The sequence below is a fragment of the Aphelocoma coerulescens genome, chromosome 4, assembly GCF_041296385.1.
Source record: "Aphelocoma coerulescens isolate FSJ_1873_10779 chromosome 4, UR_Acoe_1.0, whole genome shotgun sequence".
NCBI lineage: Eukaryota > Metazoa > Chordata > Aves > Passeriformes > Corvidae > Aphelocoma > Aphelocoma coerulescens.
In genome coordinates, this window is record NC_091017.1 from 27,233,229 (window position 1) to 27,253,274 (window position 20,046).

Here is a 20,046-nt window from a genome sequence, read left to right on the forward strand (position 1 = left end):
AAAATCTAAACCAGAGTAAAACCTTACCTTAACACTGAGAAAACTCTAGCCATTTTTCCTATTGCTCGTATCTTGTTCCTTATAACCTCCTTTCGAGCAGCAGCTGTTGCCCCTATGGAGAACACATTAAAAACAGTTATAGGGATTTGTAAACAATTCACCACTAAATACTCTCAACACTAAATATAAGAGTTTGCCAAACTAAGCCACATTTGTAGTCAAAACTGAAAACACTGTTTTTCCCACTCCTAGTTAAAAATTATTCAAAAGATAATAAAACCTAAGGGCAGAGTCCTGGAAACCATCATGAGATGGTAGGGATTGTGTTGGCTGGCAGCGATTAAGAAAGTTCCACGCAGCAACTTCCTTCTAAGTACTGCTATGGCCTGCTCAAAATTACAATTGCTTTGTAATTTGTGAACTCACACAATATTCTGCCTTAAAAAAAAAAAAGTATAGTGCAACAGACTACAGTTCAGCTGAGTTTGAGGTGTACTTGTTACTTGGATATAATCAAAGTCTGTACTTGCAAGAGAGAACCACCTGAATGGAAAAAGAAAGTAGTACTTATTACAAAGAATCTTTTAATAAGGATCCCCCACATCCTCAAGAAAATGCTCTGTTACACTCAGAAAACCAGTTTCATTTAATTATCACAATCATAACCACATACATCATGAAGATTTCTCCTGAAGGTTTTTGAAGGACAGGTAACCTTGACTTGTATGGATGCTGCCTGACAACTCCTGCCTCTTCAGACACCACTGCACATCACAATAACGCTTCCTTCTTTGTTACTCCAGAATTCAAGGGCAAAAATGAAAATTTCTGTTTTCAAATCCTAGCAAATTGATCCATTTTGTAGAGCCCGTCAGGGAAGCTAAATAAGCAGAAAGGGGCAAAAATGAGGAGGACCACAATTAGTGAAGAATAAGCTTTGATGAAACTGGACAAGTGGTGATGGAATCAGAACTGGCTTCAGCATGCAACAATCCAACACCTCACACCACCAAACACCATCTTTCCTGCCCTGAAAAACTGTTATGACAGGAGCTCAAGGTCATGGAATTAATGAACTCAATGGACTTTTTAAGGGACAGCCCATAAACTAAGGGGAATGATAGCTGTGTGTTTATCTACCAAAAACAGGAAAGGTGATGGTGTACTGGAAAATGTGGGACCTGGTATGATGTAATACCAGGATACTGTCCTGGTTTTGGGTGGAATAGAGTTAGTTTTCTCCTTAAAAGATATTCAGAATGATGGCTTTCAAATCTCCCACATATAAAGATAAAAATATAATGAAAATATATAAAACCTATAAAGATAAAAACAGATATGAACACTTGGGCATAAATGTCTAATTCTAGACAATAAGGAGTGGGAGAAACAGCTGTAACTGAATTAAATAAAATATACTTGTAACAGCTTAATGAAAAATTTAAATAAAACAGCACTGATTCAGCTGGGTACTTCAGGAATAGTAGGGGGTACCTTCCTGCCTCAGTTACTACGATCTCACAGAACTGTACTCTCAAGATACACAAGACATGGTTTTCAGCCCTTCCTACTCTGAAAACACTTAAGGATGATTTGTCCTTTTTTCTTCCCCCACAAGTATCACCATCCCTACTTGTTCTATTACAGATCCACACTGTTCTGGTATATCTTATAAGGATATTCAAAAAGTTGAACAGCAACTAAGACTACAGTCTAGAAGATTTGAGAACTGAAAATATAATTTACGACTGAAGTGAAATACAGTGTCCTACACTTAAACACAAAAAAAATGGAAAAAAAACCCTTAATCATAAAACTCAAAAGGCTCAAAGGGAGTATTTTGGATCTCATTGATATACATAAAGGTTACTAAAAAATACACTCACAAGATTTTGGTCTCCACTGAATTTCCTAATGCAACAAATTTGTGAAAATGGCTTATGTTTAGTAAATATTAGTAACAATTTTATTTATCCTATTTGGCTTTATTAACATAATTTGTTAAAAACCACATCTGATATTCAAATGTTTTATTGCTGTTAGTTCTCATGGAATATCACTAACCTTACAGTATTTGGATTTCTTAACTATTTATACATAAATCTCAGACTCACATTCCAAGGGTGTCTAGTTTAATATTTTGAAATTCACTATTACTGCAAATCCTTATGAATTACTTGAGCTACACTTAAGCACACACCTATGTGAAAGTAAATAGGCCAAAACCTGAGAAGTGGCTACGGGTAAACATTGCAAATATTACCTGATATCCTCTTAAGATTTTACCTTTCTTTCGTACAATCATAGACTCAGTTAGGCTGGAAACCATCTCTAAAAGACCTTCCAATATTTAAACAAACCCTTTTTGCATGGAGGAATTTCTTTTTAAAGTTTAAAATTGAAGTGTAAAAATTATTTGGGGGATAAAATAAAAACTTTGAAATCTTACTGCAGTAATTTAACAAGTTCTATTGGATTTTGGAATTGTATCATCCAAACACAGACTCTGCAAGATGGATATAAAGGATTTATATGAAATGTAATTTAAATGTTCAGATTAAGAAGCATAACAAGGGAAAAAAAAAAGATTATAAATGCTGACAATACTCTGAGATATAGGATTGCACAGATACAAAACAATGCTGAGTAAAAAAGTCAACCCCAAATCTTGCACTGGAATCCTAATATGTATTACATAGTTAAGCATTAGGAAAATTAATAAAACTTAAGCCTTCCAACTTATTGAATACCTTTCTTCTGTGCATAAATGGGATCTTCTTATGAATTCCAAAGAGGGGGAAAGAAAAAGATCAGTGATGTTTGTAGAATGAAAATAAAAAAAAAACCAGAGAACATTTGACAACATCAATGGAAATGTAATGTTTAAGTAAAGTCTGAAAAACAGAAAAGAAACAAATTAAGCAGAGAACATCCCAAGGAAAGGAACAGATCGAAAATGATAGGAAAAAGAAAAGAAGAAAGCTTTTCAGCTTAAAGCCTTGTTAGTAGGTTTTGCAGGAAATCGACATGCAGGCAGAAGACCAGCAGTGGTGTTACCACCTCTCAAACACAGACTCTCCTACATTATTGCTGCTGCTTTGATAAGGCTTAACCACTTCTCAAAAACAGCCCCACCATGGCCATATGAGGTGTGCCTGAATGATGATGCCTCTTTTGTTAAAAGGATCAAACCAATTCCTTCAGTTTATTTACACCTGGTATCTCACAGAGGAGCTTACTATCACAGCTGTCCGCTGCTCCTACCAGTGTCTGTGCTACCCACTGCATGCCTGCATTTGTCCAAATATTCCAGCACCTTTCAGTGAGCAAATTCATATGCCACCACTGTACAAGGTCCTGCATTTTAAAACTAACTGTTTGAGGGCAAGACAAGTGCAGCACTTGGTGCCTAGGCACAACTGCACCACGACACATGCTCTGGGGACACTGGGCATCTAGTACGTGCTGCTAGGTTGGTCCAGAGGCAGAGCACACCGACGTGCCGTCATACGGCCCACAGGAGAAATGCTTTGGGCATGGAAACAACCGCATCTGGCCAAATCACAGAGCAAATAAATAAATACAAAGATCACATTAAAATGCCACTCTGTCACCAGCTCACAGAAATTAAGTATGCACTGCAGCCCAGCCTTGCTGGTTTGGAGGAAGAACAAATACAAAACCACTGGGAAAACCCCTCTATTTCTCTCCCAGCTAAAAATCAACTCATTGGCAAGCTAAGACTCTCTCATCAGGCAGTATCATGAACACCAGTATCAAGGCACTGGTAAATAACAGACCTAAGGACAAGGCCCTTGCTTTCGCTCTATCAGTCTCTGTTAGTTGTTGCTGAGCTGGCCCCAGGCACAGTTTAATGTACTGAGGTGATGTGGCAAATGTCATATACTACTGTTCACAGCACAACCAGGTTGTGATTGGCAGGAGATGTTTGACTTGGGCATTCTCTTTAGGCTGGAACTACAGCACTGTATTGGGAAGCTGTTTTCCAATGAAGGAATAAATGCTGTAGCTAATGGCTCTGACAGTGGTTTTTCTGTGAGAAGGCTGAGAGCCATAATGTTGAAGGCAATACAAAAAAAGAATGTAGGTAATTTAGGAGTGTCTTCATGCCAAATCATGATAAGGATGCATACAAAGCAAGCAGTGCATTTGTGTCAAATTGTTTATTGCATTATTGTACCCTTTTAATTAGCAGTTTAGTTTATTTAATCAAATGCATAAGGCCAGAAATGTTGCTAATTAAAACAAAACAGAACTCTGACTATATTCTGGCTAGGTAGAGGTATTTGCAGCTCCTGTTGCTAAGTGATATGTTTGATGCACAAACATACAGCACATGAACTAACATTTGCCCAAGACATTTTTTTCTGGATCAGATTATATTGCAACCACCACAGCAAACAGGAAAGAGAAAGTACACCAAGAGAAAACTATCAGAGATAAGGAAACTTGACCTATCATGTTCTCTCATTTTTAAAGCGAGTGAAACCAAAAGGGCAATACAGGCCAGCAGGGACATATGGGATAAAAGGCATTATGATATTTAGGCTTTTTTCACAGTAGGCTTACATACAAACTGCCTACAACTAATTGATCAGATCTCCATGACGTGTTTCCTTAGGGGAAAGAAAAAAGGTGGGGGGCAGGGAAGAAAAAAAGGAATACATGCTGTTGCACATCCTGCTCATGGCTAGATGCAACATACATGACTCAAAACTAAAAATAATAATAAAAAAAGAAAGGGCTCACAAGAACACCATGCAGTGAAGTCAGGCAATACTAATGGGGCTTTGTTTTGAAGGAAGGAGTGAGAGGGGAAGACAGAGGGCAAGAAAGTGTAAAAAAAGGGAACAATGAATGATCAGTGCAAACCATAGTGATGGACCATTCTCACTACATGTGGGAACCCAGGTCAGGGCATGTTCAAACTGCAAGGAGAGAAAGGAAATCAGCAGCGAGCCCTGCAAACCACTGATGATCTAAAAATAGCAATGACTTTTAAGAATCATTCCATGAAACAAAATGCATCTGCTGTTGCAGATCTCAGGCACTTCCTTCTATGGGAAATACTGCTTAAAAAAATGTCAGCAGGTAAACAGGACTAGTCCTTCAAGGAAGCTGGACAGAAATGACTGAAGAACAAAAGTGGAAATATTGAGCCACTACAAGACTGTCAGTACACAGTCCTTACAGAAACAGTTTTGAGCTGGTAATCATTCTGGTCTGTTTCACTGAGAAAACAAATGAAATACATCTTGTACTTCTCTCCCCCAAAAGGCAAGGCTATCAGGAAAAAAAAAAAAAAAGAAAAAAGAGAAGGAACTCAGCTATCTCTGAGAGAAAGAGGATTTTTGTTTGCTGTATAGATAATAAATCAGAACCCACTAAGAAATCATCACAGATACCAGCTTCTATTTAAATTTAAATCAACCTCAAATTTACTTTAATGTCCAAATCCTTCAGTCTCTTCCATGTGTATGATTCCCATGAGCCTAACATGTCCAGTGGGCTGCAGGTAAAAGTGTGAGGCCACAGCAAGCTGCAGCACCAGTGTTACAGAGCCCATTTTACAGCTGTAAGGGGCTTATCTGGGAAAGCAGACATGAACATATGCCAGCTATAATTTTTAGCTACACATGCTAAAGACAGCTACATTTCTAGTATCTTCCTTACCATAATGTTTTACACAGAGAAATCATTCATACAGAAAAAACTGAAAGCAGATTTAGATAACAGTATTTAGTGTTACAGTAGCAGGAATGGCTTAGCTGTTCCTCATCTGAAACTTTACTGCTGTTAGATATCGCTATGCAGTACACACACATGCGAGCCCAGAGGATTTCAGCCTGTCTCCCTGCTCAGACACCTGCAATGCTGCAAGCCTGGAGGAGTGCCATGGCAAAACTCCCAGGGAGGGGGGAGGTGGGATGGGGGTTCACTCTCCTCTCAGAAAAAACACAGTAGATGCAGCAACCTCCTACAGCTGGAGAGGCCTGCTGTTCCCCAAGACCCCTAACACCTCTGTATTTCTGATTCTGCTTTTGAAAATGTGCTCCTGAACTGTCACTTAGGGGCTGGGAATGATGACACTCCAAAATTTTAGAAAAAGACTACGGGCATTGGCCTGTCTATGCTCAATGGAAGCTTACAGTACAACTTTAAAAGGATGTATTAGGCCAAGGCTGAATTAATTTAAAAATCTTTCCCATAAAGTCTTTGCTTTGGCATTGCATTCAGTGGGATTTCAGCCTGTGCTTAAGTGCTTTCTTGAGCCAAGGATTTTAAGCACATGGTTTGTTGCTACTGTATTTAACTTGACACAGTTTTTACTCATCATATGCCTCCATACAATTTCACATGCTACTTTAATTACACAGTAGTGACTTATTTAAATTTCATGAGAAAAAAAATGGGCACAATATTCAAACAGGTGTTTCCTTCTCTTCACTGATTACTGGTTTCAATAATTCAGTCTTTGTCCCACATCCTGTAAGATAATTGCTCATGTCCACACTCTATGGCCGATGCAGAACAGGGAATTCCATCTGGTTTTTCAGAATAAAATCGAAGTACTATCATCCATACCAGTCTTCTCCATCACAAAGGAAACATTTTGCAAAACCTGTGATCTAGCTTCCTGTTCCAAAGATTAAAAATAAGTACTTTGAAAGAGAAGCTTAATTATTAATTACAACTTCATTAAATATTTGTCTTACTTGAAAGTTCTTCATTCTCCTTGTTCATTCATTCTGCCTAAAAACATCTAGAGAATATTCAGTAGTGCTAGAGTTTTCCAGGTTCTTCTTTTTTAAAATTAGTTTTAGTATTTCTGTTCTTTTCATAGACTATTTTTATTAGATAGATTATTTATTATTACTTTTCATAGATTTTTTTTTAAACACTGAAAGCATTCACAGTAAGAATGTCAGGGATGCATGGGATTTTTTTTCAGCTTTTCTCAGTTGAGAAGGGACATTTTAGAGAACTGCTATTTACTCTTGCACAGCCTAACAGAAAATTATGTCTAAAAAGTAAATTGACCGCTAAGAATCTACAAGTTGTGAGATACAAAGTATCATTTACAGTCAAACCAACAGGTATAAGGCAACTAATCATCATATAAACTTCAACCCAAAGGGTAACAGAACTGACCATTTCTCTCTTTTTAGCAGAAATGTCAGGTTAGAACATTTTCTATCTGTGTTTACATGCCTATTTTTAACAATTCTATTGCTTTTTAAAGTCCTTTAGACACCCAAGCATATCAAAAGAGGTGACTAAAGAAATACCTCAAGTACAAGTCCTCCAAAGTCACAGTACCAACGTTTTGGGAAGGAGCTCTGCAAGAAGCTTACTTCATTGTAGGAAGAATATTTCATTGACATAATTAAACTCACTGTGAGAATATCTGTGATCTTTTGCATGAAATCATCTGACCCCTTTGTGGCAACACAAGCCACATTTTGTGGAGGAACATACAGTTTTTAACTAGAAGACTGAGATGAAGAAAAGGGTTAGAACAGGGCAGATCCATTAATTCTTTCTGAAGCACAGTAAGCAAATCCATTGGAGTCTATCACAACAGCAGCTTTCAGTGGCATAGAACTCAACTGGGACTCAGAAAATTATTTCATGGTTAGTAAATAAACTTTTAATTTCAAGGCAAACCATCTCAACCAAGGGCAGAGGCTCTTACCATCGAATCCATCTTCCTCTGTTCCCAGTTCATCATCTGAGCAGATGTTCAGCACGTTTACCAGCATCTCTGTCACTAAAATGGAAAACAAGTGCAAAATGTTGATAATAAGCTTCCCTGGTCTGTCGGAGAGCCAACTCTAGCTGTACTAGTGTCAATGAAAACTGAGTGCAATAACAGCACCCACTTTTTAAACAACAGGACTTGTAGTAACAAAAGCTGAAAGTGTCTTGTGTAGCTAATAAAAAGTACAAGTTTCCATAAATATTTTTCCAAATACTATGAACACCACAACAAAGAGACTTAAAAAAAATCTGCTAATGATCTCTCTTTTTGCTACTGTCAGTGAAGTAGGTAACATTTGATTGCTCCCCCTCAACACTTTTTTTGCCTTTCACTCAACTTGGGTAACAGAACTGACCCCTCTCCTCTTGCTCCTAAATTACAATAGGATTTGACTTCCCTGCCCAGTGAATGGGAACAACATTCTAGTGGAAAAAGGTGCAACAAGAGGAATCATAGAGTATTTCTCTATTGATCCAGGTTTTGGACACTACTTACAGTTCAAGAAAACATTAACCTTTGTAAGATGTCCTCAGTGTCCTTGAATTCCAGGACAAATAGACCAGACAGTGTACATTCCTTATAGGAGGAATTAGCCTATATTCAACAGATATATCATTACTGGAGAATTTAGACTATATTCAGCTTTCTTACTTTGCAACTTGGGCACAAAAGGGTCAGCCACAGGCTGTCCCTACCCTGGCCTCCTTTCTTTCCAGAAAGACAAATGTGAGACACTAACCAGAGAGCACACAGAGTAAGAACAGTGAAAAAAATGACTCCACCAAAAATCAAACCCAAGGAAATGCAATTTAGAGAAAAAAAAAAAGCTGAAGTTATGAGGTAAAATGTGAAGCCATTAGCAGATTAAGAAAAACTTCACTACACCTAAATGTAGTAAGCAACATTAAAAGTGTTACTAGGCTTGTCTAGCCTTGTACTAGCTACACAGGCTGAAACTTTAAAATTTTTAGTCGAGTAGTTATTAAAATTCTCTTCTGTGACTACTATGAAGGCTTGGAACATTAGAAGGGTGGGACAAAGCTAGATTTTTTCCTATTTTAGTGAAGGATTTAATATTTTCCTTTGACAGTATTAGTGGAAAGACTTTCCACATTAATAACAACCAGCGAAACTAATAGCTTCCTACCTTGGTTGGCCTTTGAGGGAAAAAATCTATATTAAAAAAAAGGAAATAAATAACAAGCTTACATCTTTGAATATTGTTTTGCATAGGAAGGAAAGCACTGATTTCACTTCTTTGGGCTCTAAAATTCCCAAGAAATTGGTAAGTGTGACCACTGGAAGACATGAAGGAGAAAAAAACACCCCCAAGATGTAAGAAGAATGAGGAACACCATGGTCTCAGAACCTCAACAATTCTGACCATGCATGCTGCAGCCTCACCTGAGCAGGCTGCTGATGGGAAGCCTCTGAACAAGCGACCTCACAGAACATCTTACAGGGCTGCAACATGTGTGGAGAACATGCCCAACCTAAAAACAGCCTGGCTGAGTTTATGGCCAAAGAAAATTAAAACGTTTTATCTGCTTCACAAGAGTCTGCAACACGCGTCAGTGAGGATTATGTCATGTCTCCATTAGTGCAAACAGCTGCCTATTCTTTCTTAATCCCTGTTTCATTGTCTATCTGCCTTATTCACAGAGACCTCAGGTGTCTCACCAGCAGCTTTCCTCAAACAAAAGAGTAGCTCACAACAAAGCTGGTCATGACTGCAGGTAAGAGCCACAGCTGGCTGTATTTCCAGTTGTCGATTAAGAGAGAACTGTTATTCCAAGCAGCTTTTAAGAGTTTATTATAGTTTTCTGGCAGTAATTGCTGTTGCAGCAATACTCTATAATGGATGGATCAAAGCAAGCCTCATCTTGGGCACTGAATAAAATGACTTGGGGTTTAGGCAGTTTGCATTCTGTATTCATTTAATATGCTAGACCAAAGTGTTTTCATGCCTTTTGTGTGCTTGCCATTCATAGCATGAAGCTGCATTCAGGTAACATCAAGAGCATCATGTTTCAATAAAACATCATTTGTGTTCTTTAGGCTCTTCTTGCCAGTGATCAGGCACCACGTGTCCCGTGCACAGAAGGGGCTGCGGAGCAGGTTTTCCTTCCTACTGGCATCCCTCTACTCTCTCCAGGAACAGTTAGTTAGACTGGGTCTTAATATCACCAGCTCTGTGTTTGCTGATGAAAAAGCAACCCACCCATAAAGGTAATGTGAGTAAAGATGTAGCCACGTGTAGTGAAGCCTGTTGAGATGTCCCTTGAGCAGTAAGCAATACCTAAGGGAATGTTCAAGAGCTTATAACAGAAAAACAAATCAGAATTTTGTTAAGTGAATGCACCTCTGGCCTGCAATGCCATAAGATCTATTTCTGCAGCAGAAACATGATGGCATCATCACCTGGAAGGAGTGGAAATTATAAAAATATATGAGAAGTGTGATTAACCATTGGTAATTGCTTGTCCCTCTCAGGCCCGTTTCTACAACTTTGTCCTCAAAAGCAAGACATCTGTCTTCAAACTATTCTTGCCCTTTAAAATAAATGAGGCCACATGCACAGTGACTATGACACAATTTTTCAGTTTTAATGAACAGAACCAATTTCCATACATACCCTTCTCACCAACAAACGGCAAGGACCAGGTAAACACATCCATGAAGTTTGGAAGCCAGTACGGATGAGGGGAGCAGTTGAACTGCCTGATATTCATAACATTGTTCTCGTATTTCAATACTGCAGCTAGAAGGGAGAAAGAAAAGAAATAAAAGAGACATCAGCCATGTGTGTGACTGGCTACCAGTCCAGGAACACTGACAGCATGCACAGCCCACAGAGCTGCTCACCAGCTTCCACCCTCTTGATCCAGTGGCAGCACCTGAATGCTAGTTACAGTGAAGTGTCAGTGAAGTGGAAAGCCATTTTCAGTCTGAAAGCACTGTCATCAGCTTTCCCTGGCACTAAGATGGGCTGGTAAGTGAATTAAGATCTCTGAGTAGTCAAGAATGTAAGCTCTGCAATCTGCCACCAGTGAGGAATGAAGCAGAGAATTCAGAGCCCCCCATTTCACACAGTTATCTAAGCTCCTCACAACCATATCTCCATGCTTTGGAGATAACAGAAAAAAGCATTTATGAGTCAGAGTTTGAATGCTGCTCTTCTGATGGACATTTTCAATGTATTTCATTCACAGTATTGTACAGGAGATGACGTTTCTCACATTATTCAAACTCTAGGCACACAAGACTGTGCCCCCTGTAATATGAATCAATACTAATACAATTTGTCTTGCACCATTTAACATTCACATCATTCTTGCCAACACACAAACACGCAGACTACGTCTGCTCACAGGCAGAAATATAGGTATTTATGCCACAGCCACTTTTTAAAGCACTGCACCAAGTTCAATGCTAACTTTTGTTAATAGTCTTCAGGCTCATATCTGAAATGGTAATCTGAAAAGGTAATTTTGAGATTACCACCAAGGTGACTTAAAGACATGAAAGTCTTTAAACAATGCAGTTACAGAAGACTGCATGCAGGATATTTAATCAACACAAGCAACAAGAACAGTCAACACAAGAAGAAGGTGTATCATTCTATGCTTTCCCCTTTCCTCCAGCCTTCCCACTTGTGGTTCCCTAAGGAAGAATATAGTTCCAGGGACTGGTTATCACTTAATAACCAGGAATAAAGTTGCACAACTGCAATGTGAGACAGCATTGAAAGAAATGCAATGTTAGCTGAAGGGGATGAACAATTTCTTCCAATTATTTATCTCTTTTCACTGACTGTGTGTCAATCAGAAAATAAACGTTTTCTTATGCACTAGGCTGTTGCTTCACAAATATTTAGTAAGACATTAAATGTCTTCCATTTTGTGACCAATGAGAGAGTCCGGAGTGACTTGGGAGTTTCTGAAACCTACTCACTGACAGACACAGAAAACAGCTTGCTAGCAATAATGTGAACTTTTGCCAGGCAAACATCCTCCACTCAAATAAACCACATTTGACTCTTGCCCATCCCAGTCTGACAACTTGCAGTCATTCTGCTGCTCAGAAGAAAAAAAAGGCTTAATACTGCTATTAGCAAAAATGAGCGAAGTAGTGTTGATGCTCTGAATATTTCCAACACTTTTTGGCTGAAATCACATGCAGCAGATCGAAATTCATTCTTCTTCTATTACAGTGACACAATTGCAATAATAAAATAAATAGTTTGTGGCTTTACAGAAAAAAATGAGTCAAAACCACACAAAAAAGACTACTTAATGGTGGTGAAGATTCATTTAGGACTAAAACTTCAAATTCACCATCTTAGCTGACATAGTTCCCCTTCCTGCTACTGCAATTCATCTATTAAGTCTATTTCTAAATTCTGTGAAATTTGAATAAATAATTTTTACAGGGAACTTTTAAAAAAAGTTCCTCTGAAAAAGCCTGAATCATATGCAGAACAGTTGGAAAACATAAAATTAAATAAAAATGGCTTTAGTTGGGTTGCTTTCTTTGAAAGAAAGATAGTTTATTTTAAGATTACTATAACAAAGAAATCCTCACAAACCTTATTAATTTAAATACCTGAATACCTTACAAAAGAAAGTTCTGATTATTGTATTTTAAAAAATTCTCCCCCATAAATGACCTTTACATCTCCTCAACAAATCACTTCAAAATAACATTATATACAATAAAGCAGAGTAATAACAGAGAAGTCTTCTAAAGTAACTGTCCTCTTGAAAGAATAAAATAAATTAGGGTAGTTACCAGTACCACAAATACTTTTTGGCATTTTCAGTTAAAAATCTGTAATTTACATGCACAATGCACATAAAATATTTTTATTACGTACCTAATGAAGATGATATTTAACATGAAGCAAAATGGCTCTTGTTATGATTGACTTAGTAGTCAAAAGAGGAAAACTTCCTCTGGATCACATAGGAAACAGATAACAGTCGGACTTTCCCTGAGCTTATGTGCCTGCATGCTTTCTTTTGGTCATAGCTCTGTTTTCCCTCTCTGTTGGCTCAGAAAAGGTTAGGGGTTTCACCTCTGCTTCATTTCTTAGTCCACGTTATCTTGATGCCTAAGAAGCTACTGGTGAACTAGCAGCCCTGAAAGAGTACACAGCTTTTGAAGGTTATGAGAGTGGAGGTCACAAAGTCGCTGATGGAGGAGACAGAAGTGGGATGGGTTCTTCTGGTTATGAAACCCGTAAGAGTGGAAAACCTGACTCTCTCCAACATTTGCTTATTATTCCAGTCTGCAACCTCAATACTTTTCTTTCCAAACGCATGCTCAGACAGATGCTAGCAGACCAAGCCTCCAGCCATTATTGTGTATAATCACCAACCAGGGCAAGAATCTTATTATTCTTAACAGACACACACATTTTAACCTAATTCTGATACCTGCTGTTGTAAGTAAGTTGCAAAAACTAATGTTTTGTAAAATGAAGATGTGCAGATAGCCCAAATGACATTACACTTCTTTCCAATCCTAGTAAACTGAGATATTGGATGCTGAAATGACATCAGAGTGAAATGAAGCACTAATGCAGCAGGCAAAGGGCATTGGTACAGTTTAGCTTTAAGCATTTCACACAGCTGCCTAAAGATGGAAATATGGATGCTGAAAACTGTGCAGGTAAGAAACCTCCTTCCTTTGGCTAGAAATGGAGACAGCTCTTCTAATCTTTTCAGGGTTAGATACAGCACCTAGTGCCTCCTTGGTCTTCCTCAGTTAAAAATGAACCTGGAACAACTGTATCACACCTGTCACATCTGAGTGGATGTCTCAGACCCTCTGGCATCTCAAATGGTGCTTTAAAAGATTATATATTTGGAGGTAGGTTAAGGCCTTAAGCAATGTGAACAACATTAAACTGTGTGACAGATAGTTCAGAATTTCTCAAAGACATTACATATCCTGCTTCATGATCTGCCAAATCATTTTGCAGTGTAAATCAATCGATAACATTTCCATCAGAGGAAAAAAATAATGAGCTGGTAGAAATACTAGCCCAGAATATTTTTATATGAACAACCTAAAAATATTTTTAGTGAACCATTTAACTAATTTTCTTGTAATTTTCATTCAGAAAACTCATCCTGCATTTAGAAAATGAATCAATGAAAAGTCCCACAAATTCTTCACACCTAAGAAAGAATTGAAATTTCTGATTTAATGCCAAATCAACTTCAGCATTAACTGTGCAGCTGGGAACACTGCCTTCTCAAGACGAGTTGCTAAGAAACCACAGCATTTTCTGCCCAAGTCAGGTCAGGGATAAGGGTTAGCAAAATGCTCAAGGAGTTTAAACATTATCAAAGGACAACAATTATTTACTATACAAGGTAATGGTCTAAATAATCCACTACAGAAGAGAGGATAATTGCAGGTGGAAAAATCTTTCCTTATAAAATTCTGAAGATTTTTATTTTACCTGTTCAACTGCATCTTGCAAAGAAACTGTGAAGTAACATTCAAGATTTTATCAACAGACTGCAAAAACCACTTTTGGAAAACTTCTCTGCATCAGCAATGAGATGGCCTAGATACCCTGAAAACTCCTCTTTAAAGGCTTTTGTTTCCCTGACAAGAACTCATTACACCAGCAGAGATAAGGCATTAGAGAAAACTGACAGGGCAAACAGAGGTTACATCTCTTTTCTTCCCCTCAAAGTGCTAGTATTTCTCAAAGATTACCCTTGTCTTCCAGGTATATTACTCTTTTTCCAGACGAAAATAATTTTCCCATTAGATCCATCTGGACCAGGTACACTTCTTAATGTGTATCCATGGTATACTTCATGCTGATACTTTACACACACTTCACTGACATATTACTTATGATACATTAACAGGAATACAGATGTACAGATGGTTTTTATTTTTCTACTGTCCCAAACTCTCCTGCATACTTTCTTTTCCTGCTTTTTCTTTCAGAAACAACACATGTATGTTGCAGCATGTTGGAAGAAACTTCACACTGGGGTTTTTTTAATAACTTTGGATTTTCTGGTGGTTCTCTCTCCACTACAAACTCCAATCTTTTAAAAGTGTTCAAAAGATAATAGTGTCTTTAAACAGCAAGTTAAAATTGCACACTCAGACAAAAAGCACACACTTACTGAAGTGACAACCAGACACGAAAATGCCAGCATTACCAGTGTTTTGCAAATAACTTTTCTGCCTCTGTAGAACTTCTGCAGAATCTTTCACTTGATTTTTTTTCTTTTCTTTTGGGGGGTGGGGGGTTACATAAGCAGCATTACAGCAAGTCCTAGTTAAGGCATTAAGAAATCCTGAATGCAGGAACAGAAGTTTAGACATGACACAAGGCCAGATCATACCATACGGTAATATTTGGCACCCTCTTTTACTGTTGCTGTTGAGAATTTCTCCTAGTTATGGGCACCCTGGAACACAGGGGTAAATCTGTACTTACACAACTTTCTTAGAGTTTCTTGATCAGCACAGATGATGTCTGAGGCCCTGAAGTCACTGGTAACCACCACAATCCAATTAACATTTATCTTCTTGCACAAGCTTTCTCTCCAGAAGCAGTAGTCTTAGAAGAATCATCAATGCACTGGTATTTCTTGCAACAAGTATTAATAATAATCTTAAACTATCTTTATCTTTATGCCTTTTAATAAAATAAATGAAAGCAGAAATGTCTGAGAAAGCTATGAAGACACTGGACAGTAGCTCAGAAGTTGCCAAAAACCATATAAAAATTCCTTCCCTTTGCCAATGCTCTCCATTATAATGAATATGGAAGGAATTAATAACAGTAACAGAGAAGGATAATAATGGAAAACGGAGGACATGAGGCTCCCAATATCGGCAGTTTCTGAGTCTTTGAATCCCCCCCGAAAGCCTCTCTCTCTGTCTCCATTAACTACAGAGGGAAGCCCTGACAGGAGCCTCCTAATTGAAAAACCTCCCTTTGGCACCCGAAGCTGCGTGTGTGTGGCCCGGGGCTGCGACAGGACCCACAGCCATGTGGTGCACAAGTGACACACACAGCCTGCACGAGGCAACAGCCAGGAACCAAAGGATACAGACAATTCCCTTTGGTGCCAGAATCCAGCGGAGCAAAGCCAGAAGAGGTTCCCATGGCAGATCAGCACTGTGAGACAGCCCATGCAAAGGCTCCCTGGCAGCATTATTAGCAGCAGATACACTGAACATGGGCTTGTTTGGGTAGCCTTTCTTCAGCTCCTCCTGTTAAACCCTCTTTTGCACTGAGACCGCTGCCTTCTTACTGCTCTTTGAGGACATCTGATCCCAGTGGCTGCTCTCCAGCAGGGACTGAAGGAGCCCTTGGATAGAGTTGGCAATCAGACCTACTCCTGAAGTGCTTTGAAGAAGCTCAAGAAAGTACATCTATCTGCTTTAATGGGTACAAGAACTATAAACCTGGGGTAGAAAATGAGCATTCTTGGCCTCTTGCAGCTTTTTAAAAATTGTGTTTATCTTAAACAATGCTGCATTTAAAAATTACCCATTTCATGTCAGTGGGAGGTGGAGCCTCTCAAGAATTTACACAGGGTGGCTTTGTTGGCTGACAACCAGAGGAACACTGCGAATGCATACTAGACAAGAAGGGACTTAGTAGTAGGAGAGTAACTCCTTTTCCAAGGACTGACAGTAACCAAACCTCCAGACGACCTGTAAAAATCAATCAGGTTCTGTACCAGTGCACGATGAGTCAGCTAGAACAACTGACAACACCTCTGGATGGAAATACCTTCCTTTGTCTCCTGAAATCAGTCAAACTGTGCTCTCAGTGAATTCATCTGCTGCAAACCAAGGAAGCCAACAAGTAACCACGTTTTGGACTCAATTCTGTATGACAGTGGGTATTTTCCTTTAAGTGGGAAGCAAGCACCTAGAGATTACCCAGATAAAGATGGATGAGCAATGCAGCATGAAAAACTATGCATGATGTACTTTAAATGCCAAGAGCCAGTGCCATCAGTCACATGAAATAAAGCGTCAAAACTTCTAGTGAGAGAAAAGGAGGCAAATAAACTCAATGCAGATGCATTACAAAGCTGCTAAAGGTCAGCCTCTGAATTTACAACAAGTCATATATTAAGGAGTGGCACATGGGTGCTGAAGTCGCATCAGTGCTGATTTGCCTGAGCTCGCTCTGAGCAGGTATTGCCGGCAGTGCACACCAGCTGTGACCACAGACAACCAGCACCTCTCAGCAAATGGTGTACAGCCTTCCATCAAAATAGGCCTTCCCCCACATGTAAGACCTGCCCACCACAGTGGGGCATCCTGGAAAAAGGGAGATGACCCTCTCTTCTGAAATGGAGATAACGGAGAGGCACTTCTCTTTACCACCCTAACTCCATGGTTTCAAATTCAAGGTTTTGAACATTGTAAATCATTGCTTCACATTAAACATTTGCCTTCAAGACAAAGTTTCACATAATTCACCCATTGCCTTCACTGCACAAAACTGCCTCCATGCCTAAGAAACAAAAGGTGAATACTTTCTGTCACCTTCCTTGTACAGATTTGTGATCACTCAGCCTTCGACCCAAAGCAGCCAATCAGGAGAGTAAACACAATTCTCCTCCAATAGCAATGATCTTACCCAGAAAATTAACATATTCCTTGCTTCAACTTGTACTTTTTAGGTTGCTAGCAGAGCCCCTACATTATTAACTTTTACAAAAGTAGCTACTGACAGTTCTGCTTGCATGGTTTTGCAGAATAACATATTAATTTTTTCATAAGTTAACAGGAATATTGAGAATACTGAGGTGTACAAACCCCATTATCTACCAGTGAAGTATTTCCTTCCCTTGCCTACAGTTCATGGCATAAAAGCTTTTAGACTATAAATTTTATAATGCAAAATGATGCCTGAAGAAGTTTTCTTTTGCAATTTTAAAAAGAAGTATTGCTTGCTTCCTCTGCAAACAAACATCCAGATTAAAAATATCCCTTTGCAAGAGAAACTGATCTCTGCAAGGGAGCGACTTTCAAGAATATAATTGAGAAAGAATTACTTTGTTCACAGAGGAACACAAATAATTTTATCATTATGGGGACTAGGAGAAAGTAAACAATACTGCTCATTTCAAAATATAGGAGGACAGGTTTATTAGAATACTTCATTTTTAGAAACATGATTCTTTTTTCCAGTTCATTAGAGATTTCCAGGAATGCAATAAATGAATAAATTCAGAGAAGCTGCAAAGACTTATATTCAGTGAAGCCTTTATACAGTGACCAGTGACTCTTATTTCTGCAGTAACCTTTTATTTTTTGGCTATTTATGTTTAATTTTCTACATATCAGTGGTCAAGGATTAAAAAACCCAAGACGTAAAGGAACTCACATATCCATCCCATGCTTTATCCATTGATGATCTGTCAAAATTTAACTGGTTAGACAGTTTGCACATACAAACTCCAATAATTTTATTGGAAAGAAGCAAGGAACAGATAATTAATTGTAAGGAACACTGGGCTCTAAACATCTCCCAGAGCATTTCTTAACATACTTCTCTTAGTTAATAGAGCTGTTTTAAGTTTTGCTTCCCATGTAACATTTACTTAATAACTTGCAGTCAAAACTAAGAAATATCCTAAGGCATATTAAAATACACAGTTATGTTCAGAGGCATACATCTGCCTGTAATAAATTTAATTAGGTTTGTATTATGTAATAGGTGGAATGGGCACAAATAAATAGAGGAGGAAAATGGGCATGAACTGATAAATAAAGGAGTGAAAAACCAACATATTTGAGTAAACAGGAGTACAGTCTACTGCACATCAACAGGAATTAAAGTCTTACCTTTGTTATTGTATACATCTAGATAGTTTGGTGCTGAAAAAATTGTGATTAGTGAAGGGAAGCCTGTTGTTTGGCTTTTCCTGTACATACGATACCTAAGAGGAAAGAGAAGATACTAATTAATATCCAGTGTTGAATGTATATTTGTCACTGACTACATACAGTGCAAAAAACCCCTAGTACATTAGTGCTCTGGCTGTTAACAAATGCCAAGACTGAAAAACATGCACACGAGCGATTGAAAAGCCACGGCAAAGAAGTATTTCCTGCAGACTTTCTCATTATAACCATTTGACGTGAGCAGGGATCCATGCTTGAAGTTGTGTCTCTGTCTGAAATTCAGTGAGCCAGAAGTGTGTTTTGTTGTGAATTTGCTCAGTGCCTATCCCTGGAGCCAGAGGGCCTCTACAGGTATGCAGCCCAGGACATTCATTCCCAGACTTTCCCTCTGTGGGACTGCAGGTGAAGCAAGCACCAGCAGGTGCCTTGGAAGGGTCCTGCCTTTAAAAGGACTCTCCCGCTGCCTGCCCTCTCTAGGCATGGAAGTGATGGCAAGGCCGGGGAGATGGAAGATGTGAGAAGGAGAGGGGAAACAGGGCATCTGCTACTTTCAGTGCTGTGTCTTATCCACTCTATTAGTCAGTTTATTAATTATCTGCATGTTTTCATTACCTAACCTGCCTTATGAAAAATGAAAGGCTTACTGGACCAACAAATTATCAATCAAGCATTAAACCTGCAAGTAACTGGAAAGAAACCAACCAAACAGTACTTAGACACAAGTACGCCAAATACTGCTCTTTAGTCCTAGGCCACAAGTAACCTAAGAATTTAGCAAACACCCACAAAAGTTGCACTGAAACTGTTGTATAGCTTCAATGCAATCTCTTCTACAAAATTTTATTTTTCACCCTTTATTGGAAAGCAATACAACAAAAATGAAATTTCATTACCCTTGTGTATTTCATGCTAGGTGTTTCTGGCCTAGTAATAGCTTGCTTTTAACTGCATTACCATTTTGAAGTCGTGACAATTCAAACATTCAGAATAACTTTTCATAAGCATAGTGAATATTGACCTTATTCCTACAATGCTGCTAATTTATCTTTTATTGCCATTCAAGTTGGGTAAAGTTTCTACTTCCAAACAAACACAATAATAATAGTTTATGCATGATATGCAAAGTTATTTATTCAGATTCCAATCCTTCATTAATATTTCACAAGTATGGTACATTTTAAATAAGAGGAATTTTTTAAGTAATTTTTTAAAGCAGCACAAAAAATTCTATCGTTATAATGACAATAGTTTCATGGGGAACCATCAACACTGCCTGATGCTTGACGTGGACTGTTTTTTGCTTACAATGGCTTAGACTCTTTGAATTCATTAATGATACTCCTGCA

At 38.4% G+C, this 20,046-nt stretch overlaps 1 protein-coding gene across 3 annotated transcripts in view; it reads right to left on the reverse strand.

The window, feature by feature from the left end:
* Window positions 1–20,046, reverse strand: part of PPP3CA (protein phosphatase 3 catalytic subunit alpha) — a 181,044-nt gene that overhangs the window by 10,161 nt on the left and 150,837 nt on the right. For all 3 annotated transcript variants that reach the window (XM_069013248.1, XM_069013250.1, XM_069013249.1), the window contains 4 exons: window positions 18,641–18,735; window positions 10,419–10,544; window positions 7,718–7,792; window positions 28–112 (listed from right to left, as the gene is read on the reverse strand). In XM_069013248.1, coding sequence (XP_068869349.1) covers window positions 28–112; window positions 7,718–7,792; window positions 10,419–10,544; window positions 18,641–18,735 — 381 coding nt within the window. The remainder of the gene's footprint in view (window positions 1–27; window positions 113–7,717; window positions 7,793–10,418; window positions 10,545–18,640; window positions 18,736–20,046) is intronic.